Below are 8,820 nucleotides of genomic sequence, written 5' to 3'. Positions count from 1 at the left end.
GATGAATCACCATGATCAGACTCGCCACACTTTGCACAAACGGTGCTATTTGTACAACGCGTTTGCGTATGTCTGAACCGCTGGCAGCGGAAGCACCGCATGGGGTTCGGCACGAACGCACGGACAGGAACACGTTCATACCCGACTTAGATAAACTCTGGGAGAGACGGAACTTCGAAGGTCAAGAAAATTGGACGCAGAGGGAACGTCTGTCCATCCTTCTTACCAGTTAGTCGGTAAGCTTTGGAAACACACTGTTCCGCTAGCTCTAGTTGAATTTCTTCATCAGATAAACCATCTAAAGCTTCCGTACGAATGACTCCTCTTGTGTTGTTGAGTGAGGAGTGACGTTCAACCTTAATAGGATACGATCCTAACAACTCCGCCTCTAATAGTCTCACTCTGTTTCGGATTTGTTTCCATGAGCAGAGTTCCATATCTGAGGCGAGTTGCATTCTTGACATTTCCTACCAACTGATCGAGGGCGCGCTTGATGTAGAACGGGCTGATGTTCGTTATCGTCTTTTCGGTGCTGTCAAGGGTCATGTTGAGATATCTCGCAGGCGGCACAACAATCTTTACTAAGTCGGGATTAATCATAATGGCATCAACCACTTTCAGTTTCTTTGAATTACTAGTTTGTTGAGTTGAAGGAAGGTTGGAGCGCGAGGACATTTTGAACTGGCCCCCTCCTACGGAACCGTCGGCGTCAGCCTGCCACCGGGGGGGGGCGAAAGAAAAAGACACCGAAATATTCTTCGCGGTCTGTGCCGGCCGTGGGGACCCCCCCACAGCCCGATCCCAAGCAACCCACCTCACGCAAGTTACCCTTCAAACCGGACATTACATACCCAACGGCAAGTTCTGCCCCAGAGGTGTGTCGCTGTTTTATGCCCCTACCACGGGAATAACCGCCCGTGGCTCCCCAGTCTACACTGAATACAAGTGCCGGACCACTCGGCTAACTCCGACCCACCTCCCAAAGCCGGAGCAATCCGAGACAGCACGCAGCTTCTGGGGACTTGTGGTTGATTACACTGCGACACCCATAAGTCAGCGGTAACACGACGGGGCGATATATTCGCCCCGGCGAGCAGAGTCGGTCACCAGGACGTTTAAATCGCCCCGGGCCCCATTAGGCCTCTACGTGTGTGTACTTGACATCTGGTCCGGGCTCCGCACCTAAACTTCCATACAGGGGCAGTATGAAGGGTCCACTATTGCTTCGTTGCTCGGCGCCCTGTCGGGCCACACAAGTTGGAAGTCGCGCTCGAAACCGTGGGACAGAATCACGGAGATAGGAAAGATCCCCGCTGGTGAGACGGGAGTTCTAAGCCTAAGATACTTAACCTAATAATGAATATAATGAACTAGAAGAGGAAGAATAATGTAGCCTCACCAGGCATTAACAAATCCCGTCATGGTGGCGGACGTGGCGAAAATTAACAGCGGGGATGGAGAGGTGAAAATGACTGTGATGATGTGGGTGTTCCGCATGCAATGGTGGCCGGCGTAGAGAGATAGAATGATCAAAAAGACGAGAGAACGAAAAGAGGTGGTTGGTGATAAGACGAAAAATGGCCGAAAAGAATAGCACGAGAGCCACCATTGCACCCCCCGGTCACCAACGTGGAGGAACCCCATCAACCGGAACAGTATTATGAAGCAATTAATAAATAAATAACATAAGATTGATAATGATGAGTAGTTCTATATCCTAGTCTATGGTTGCTAAGACAACAATTATGTTTTAAATAATTTTATAACATGGCAAGTCTTTTCGTGATGTTAAGTTTATGGCACAAGCTATACCTTTATAATAAGAGTCATGACGTTTTAATTTACATTGTAATATTTCACGCCTCTGGGATAAAAATGTGGCATATGCAATATTTTCACTAGCGATGAAGGTTATTTATCATGCTGAAGTAAAGAAAACATATTTCATTTGGCGCCATTTGTCTTTTATAAGAATTAAATTGATTTAATGTACGTTATGTACCCGTATGTAAAATATGACTCCCTGGAAGTCACCCTGAATGACGAAAATATCTTAAATTTTCATCCAACGACAGCTTTCGTGTATTATATAAAGGATTTGAAGCAGGCAGTAATTGTTACAAGAGAGTGGCGTTTCAAGAGAACTATTTCCTTCACTGTTTCAAGTAAGTAAAATGCTATTGACTTACATTACTAAGTAGTTGCTTGTGAAAATAACATTTTAAATGAATAGAAATAAATAGGCTTAATATGCTGAATACAAATAGGTAACTGTTTTAATAACATGCTTTTTCGAAGAATCTTGAAAACTAAAACATTCCTTAGTCTGAATATGGACTGTGGTCTGTACCGCTTTAACTCAAGGGCGAACCCGGCGGTCAGCTGGGGCCAGGGGTTTTAAGGAGGTCTGAAAATGACAGTAACAATAGCAATAATAGTAAATATTGGGTCACATAAAGTATTATTTTTTGGAGCAAAATGTTATTGATTGAACAATAATCATATTGTATTTTGCTTCCTCTTCTACAACTATTATAATTTACGTTACAGGAGAGTCATTCAAATATTTTATATTTCAATAACCAATTATTACTTTAAAAGTATCCAAATATTGTGTAAAAAATTTGCAAATTTTTATAAATGTGATCTTATTTCCGCACACCTGATATCTGAATGCCTTCACTTTGTTGCATCCCTGATGCATATATATATATATATATATATATATATATATATATATATATATATATATATATATATATATATATATTTATATACTGGAGATGATCAGGCCTTTTTATATTAATGGAAGGTACATCACTGTTTGTCATTTTCCAAGATGATGTCAGTTATATAGACCAAATTTAACGACCTAGTCGCTGACCACACTGCACCATCTAGCCACAATAGATAAGACTGAAATGGAGATTTGTTAGGATGCCACAAGGGAACCCGGGCTCCCGTAGAAAACCCTAGTGGTAGCCTACCTGGACCACGGGATTGTTATCTGGTTGAGGTTTTTTTCGGTGTTTTCCCTCAACCCATTAAGAGCTAATGCTGGATAATTTTTGGCGCTGGGTCCTGGACTAGTTTCGCTAACATTATCACCGTCATATCAATAAGACGCTATATAAAATAGCAGTTGATAAAGAGTCGTAAAATAACCAACTAAAAATACAACGTGATTTCCCAACACAAGTTATGTAATCGGGGTATGCCGGGTTCTACTCATAACTATATAGTTAAACTACATGGAAAATCATAATAATATTTTGTCTGGATTCCCAAATAGGCTATGCCATGAGAATTTTTCTAACATTGTTTGTAACCAACGTAAATGGAGAACGCCGATTATTTTCCTGCCAGAATTGATAAAGAGTGAACTAATAAATAGAATTACACAATTCCGCTAAAGTAATTTAATTTTTATTATAATAAATCAAGTTAAAATTTTCAAATATTTAAGTTGTGAAATGGGCAACACAAGAGAATTAGACCTACAAAAGAAATTATCAAATTTCCAAATAATATCTTACAATAAAAGGAGAAGAGAGACAGAAAGACGAATGAAGAGATGGATAGGTCGCAACAGGTCGAAAGGCCTAATCCTTCAAGATGAAGATGATGATGTAAATTAAACATGACATTTGGCGTAGATTCATTTTGAAGATACAATTGACAGTTTTGCCTCCGAAAAGTTCCCATCTAGGGAATAGTATTAGAGGGACGTGTTAATAAAAGTGTGTTATTTTGAATGAAGATCATCCCTTTGTTTAACATCAAAGATGTGAGTTATTATTGCAATTATTATTTCTATTGTTACTATTTTTGTTCTTTCCATTATTATTACCGGTATATTTTTATTGTTCTTAATCTGTAATTTTTACTCAAGAATCCCAATTATTACCTTCGCCGAGGCCCATAACGCTCTACATTCGTCCCTAACATTGATGTAACATTATTTACTCACATTTTTTACTCCAACTTATACAATAATACATATAAGTAAAAGCATTGGAAAAATTGTTATAATTATACTAACAATCAAACTAAAAAAAAAAAAAAACACAAAAATTTATACTATAATCAATCTAAAGTAATTTCTACATCGACATAATAGATCATAGAGAAACATAGAGATATAAGTTTTACATACATGACTTTTACTTTATATATTATTACATACTAGTATGAAAAATGATCTAAATTTTGCAGAAAGCTTACCATTCCAGAAACAAATTATGTTGGAAAGTAAACTTGAAATTTTGTGCCTATTTTCAGAACTCATGTGTGTTGAATACGAACTATTATTATAATGTTCATGTAAGAATTTTAGTTTTACAAAAATAATGATGAACTTTAGTGTCACTGTAGAGTGATTTCTGATTGTGACATGAAAGAAAATATTTTCAAGAAACTAACCACAGAAGTCTGTTGCAAATGTGTGTTTTAAATAAAATGTCATTCAAAGAACTGGTAGAATTCAAGGTCCATATAATAACTTGCCTTTTACATGTGTGCACTCATAGCTTTGCATGCATATTTAAAAATATTGATGACATAGCACGCAAAGTGAGTGAAAATAAAAATATGCACACGAAAATTACGTTTCAACTATTAAACCCTCAATAAATAATCAATGCTATAAAAATTACTTGAAATTATGGTTCCAACTTTTTGTATATCTGCAGTTTAAACACTGACAGTTTTTCCGGAATTTCACGTACAACACCTCGTAAGTAGCTGACGTCACATGAGACGAATTAAAATTTGTGTAGTGCCTAACTTGTGTCACTCAAACTTTTCAGCATATTGACGTTCACATAATTTATTCACTATGCAAAATACGTAAAAATCTTCACGAAACATTGTCAATTATTGTATGAAAGCTTCATCATTGGATCTCTTCACAGACTTGGAGCTTATGTCGGTATGGATGAGATTCAAGATTGAACATTGTCGTGTGCTGGATCTCTCCATCTGTCCCTCGTAATTGCGAATGTTGCGAACAGCAATGTGTTCTGATTATATTAATATCATGTAATTAAAATAAAGTTAATCACTTAAGTAAGCCTTAACTCACATTCTCTCATTTAGTGACCCGTTATGTAATCCTGAAATTAATACAATAAAGTCTAACTTTGCAAATGCAAATTCTCATTTCCAGCATGATTGCGGTCTTGCTAGCCATCGTGTGTCTTGTGGGAGCAGAACAGTCTTGTGATCTGAAGACTTCCAACCACGACGACTTGATCCCTGAAAGAGTATGTAATGGCTTAAAAATAGACATAAACTTCAATATCTTAATTTTGCCTTGACGGAAATGAGTGTCATAAATATATTAATTCAGAATTTATAGTATTAATAATGTTCTGAAATTCTTTGGCCTTGGTAATTATATTGATTTCTTTTCCGTTATTATTACTTGGACCAATTGTACAATTTTTCACTTCTTCATTGTAACAGATTTTCACAGTTTCCATTGTTCACACACTGTGGCTATAGTAGGTTATATTCTCTTCTCATAATCTGGAATAATATATGAGCCGTTCGGAGCAGAAATGGTGTAAGTCAAAAATGGGTAATGAGGGTTAAAGTAAAGAGTCTCTAAAATACAGCGCAAAGTAGCAATTAATATTCAATTTATTTAAACTATTAGTAGTCAGTGGAAAGCAAGGAGAACATATTAATTGCTACTTTGCGCTGTATTTTACAGAATTTTTACTTTAAATCTCATTACCCAATTCTGACTTACACCACTTTTGCTCTGAACGGCTCATATATCAGTATTTAATGGGCCTATAAAAGTGATTGTCCCGCGCCGTGGCGTCGCGGTCTAAGGCATCCTGCCTAGGACACGCGTTATGGAGCGCGCGCTGGTTCGAGTCCTCATGGGGGAAGAAATTTTCTCATGAAATTTCGGCCAGTGTATGGGACCGGTGCCCACCTAGCATCGTGATGCACTTGGGGAGCTACGATAGGTAGCGAATCCGGTTGCGAATACCAGCTATAACGGCTGGGGAGATCATCGTGCTAACCACACGATACCTCCATTCTGGTTGGATGATTGTCCACCTCTGTTTCGGCATGTGGGCGTGAGGCCAGCAGCCGGCTGGTCGGTCTGGGCCCTTCACGGGCTGTAGCGCCACGGATTATTTTTATAAAAGTGATTAAAATGAAACAAATACACTGAAGCAAATATGATATAGCTACGTAGTTTTAGTCCTGAAATAAATTTAAAATAAAATTATCAATTACAAATGAAAAATACTGTATGTAAATATTATCATAGCTTGAAATAATATTGTCTAATAGAAAGAGTGAGTACGATAATCAATTATTCTCATGATTAAGCTTGATTTCGAATTAAATAAACATCCCAAATTGTACTGTGCACAGGTAGTGTTAAATTATTTTTGTGAACGAAATGAGAATACAGTAGACTATAATGTTTAACTTTATAGTATAGTCCTTTAATAGAAATGACATGGAATTCAACTTAATAAATTACAACTGGCTATTCTTTTCACTACTGCAACACATTACATTAAACAATACTTATATTGCCACCAGCACCATTATGATCATTACCGCTCAGGTACAACCAAAATTTATTTGAAAGCGGATTAACTACAACGATAGTCGACTGCTGCCAGTAGGAAGCCTGCAACTTTATCCAGTTTCCTTCGACCATGCTGCCGCTATGTGAGCAAGCATTATTTCTTACTTGCGCTTCGAAAGTCTGTTCTCAATGTGAGGGAAATATCCTATAGCATGCGTAATTCTTTCCCGAAGCTCACAGTGAAGGTCACTTGTTCATACGACGCAGAGTGTGCAATTTTTTTTAATCTAGCTTCTCAAAATTATTATCTTCTCTCCTTTTTAGCAGATTTTCATAGAACTTTTTGCAGAACTTTAAGGCAGAGTATTTGATTTCAGTATGGACTCTACGTTTGTGTGAGTGAAGCAACCCATTTACGGTGGTGAATTTAAACAAAATTATTAATAACTTCTTTCATATCTAACATATTTTCATGAGACTTTATGTAGAACTGTAAGGTAGGGTAGTTGATCAGACTACAAACTCTGATTACGTTTGTGAAAGGGGAACTAACCCTTTCATAGGTTGTGAATTTAACAGAATTATTAATAACTATTTTCCTATCTAACATATTTCCATGAAATGTTTTGCAGAACTTCAAGATAGCATATATTTGATTTATATACAAAGTGTGATTACTTACTTACAAATGGCTTTTAAGGAACTCGAAGGTTCATTCCCACCCTCACATAAGCCCGCCATCGGTCCCTATCCTGTGGAAGATTAATTCATTCTCTATTATAATATCCCACCTCCCTCAGATCCATTTTAATATTATCCTCCCATCTACGTCTCGGCCTCCCAAAGGTATTTTTCCCTCCGGTCTCCCAAATAACACTCTATATGCTTTTCTGGACTCGCCCATACTTGCTACAACTTCGTCGGAACATCCTAAAGTTGCAAACCTATTCGAAATTTCGACCTGATAATGTCGTTTAATTTCCTCGTCCTTTAATTTCAGAATATTGAATTTACTAATATTAACTTGTTGCTCTACTCGCTTGGCTACTGATACAAAGTGTGATTATGTTTTTTTATAAGAACAATTCCTTTTTATAGGGATGCATTGTGACAAAATTAAAAATTAGTAGATTAATTAAAAATTTGATATTAATTATCGCCCTTATCTTTAAAATTGTACTTCCAGTAAACAAAGTAGAATTCATAGTATACGTTGTGAATTGTAATACATCCAAATTCGTATTAAATCCACAAGATAGTTTGCAGAATCATACAGATTCGTTGGACGAGTACTTCATTTCATCTTGTTATGTTAGGGCTTTGGGTCACAGTTAAAGCACTTTCTTGTCATTTTACTGTAATAGTGGACCCTCATCCAAATATCATTCCACGATCCAGAGGACACATACCACGTTTGAAAATTTTCTCTAATTATCTTTTCTTTCTGAATTCGCACATCGACCTCTCAGTTCCACCACTGATCTGTTTTTTTTTTTAATCTCTAATCCGTATGCCTAGAAGTCATTCAAAACAACGAATCCTCGCTTGAAGTGTGGAGAGACCAAAACTATATGTTGTAGGTCTGTAACGTTTATTGCTTACTTCGCGGGTCCTTATTCAAATATTTGGGAATTGCAGACCAATTATAGCATTTATGATTCGTATTATTCTCCATTGGGATATTACAAATTGTACCATCATACACGGCCATAATAACTGTTGATGCACTTCTGCACATTTGTCCTCAATAAATACCTTGTTAAGTTCCAAAACAATAATTTTCTTTTGAATTACAGTATATCTGACTCTTCTCTGATTAATTGTTGCGGTTCTTTCAAGGGAAGGACTGCCACTTTAGGGCTTAACCAGTAAGACAGAATGTTTGATGGAAAATCGCCAATAACTGTTTCACATTTTTCAACAGTACTGGGAATATCTTTTAGTCCTAATAGGGCAATAATATTATTTAAAAGTTAATTATTCTGTGATTCAGTACAACTCCGGTATTAATCTTCGAAAAGTGGCCAGCCTTATTTACTCCGCCAAATCCCTGAAAATAATTAATATGGAAAGATTCGCATATATACTCAACCAAGCAAACATTATTTCACACAGTTAATGATGTCGGAATATTAATAAACAAATTGTTTTGACATCAGACAGCAGCTGGTATTATTTTATACCTGAAATTAAAGTCAGATTTTTGGAAAACATACCTTCATACAAAAAATAAATCGAATTGAGGGGTTCTAATTTAG

General features: G+C 36.8%; 1 protein-coding gene across 1 annotated transcript in view; it reads left to right on the top strand.

Moving 5' to 3' along the window:
* The first annotated feature begins 2,102 nt into the window (after positions 1-2,102).
* The window catches only part of LOC138691493 (allergen Bla g 4-like), a 31,417-nt gene continuing 24,699 nt past the window's right edge, over positions 2,103-8,820 (top strand). The window contains exons 1-2 of the mRNA XM_069813467.1: positions 2,103-2,165; positions 5,168-5,264. Of these exons, the coding sequence (XP_069669568.1) occupies positions 5,169-5,264 (96 nt within the window). The 5' untranslated portion in view covers positions 2,103-2,165; position 5,168. The remainder of the gene's footprint in view (positions 2,166-5,167; positions 5,265-8,820) is intronic.

Source organism: Periplaneta americana, chromosome 16, assembly GCF_040183065.1.
Source record: "Periplaneta americana isolate PAMFEO1 chromosome 16, P.americana_PAMFEO1_priV1, whole genome shotgun sequence".
NCBI classification, from domain to species: domain Eukaryota; kingdom Metazoa; phylum Arthropoda; class Insecta; order Blattodea; family Blattidae; genus Periplaneta; species Periplaneta americana.
The sequence above is the reverse complement of the archived record's forward strand: the minus strand, read 5'-3'. Positions and strand labels throughout refer to the sequence as shown.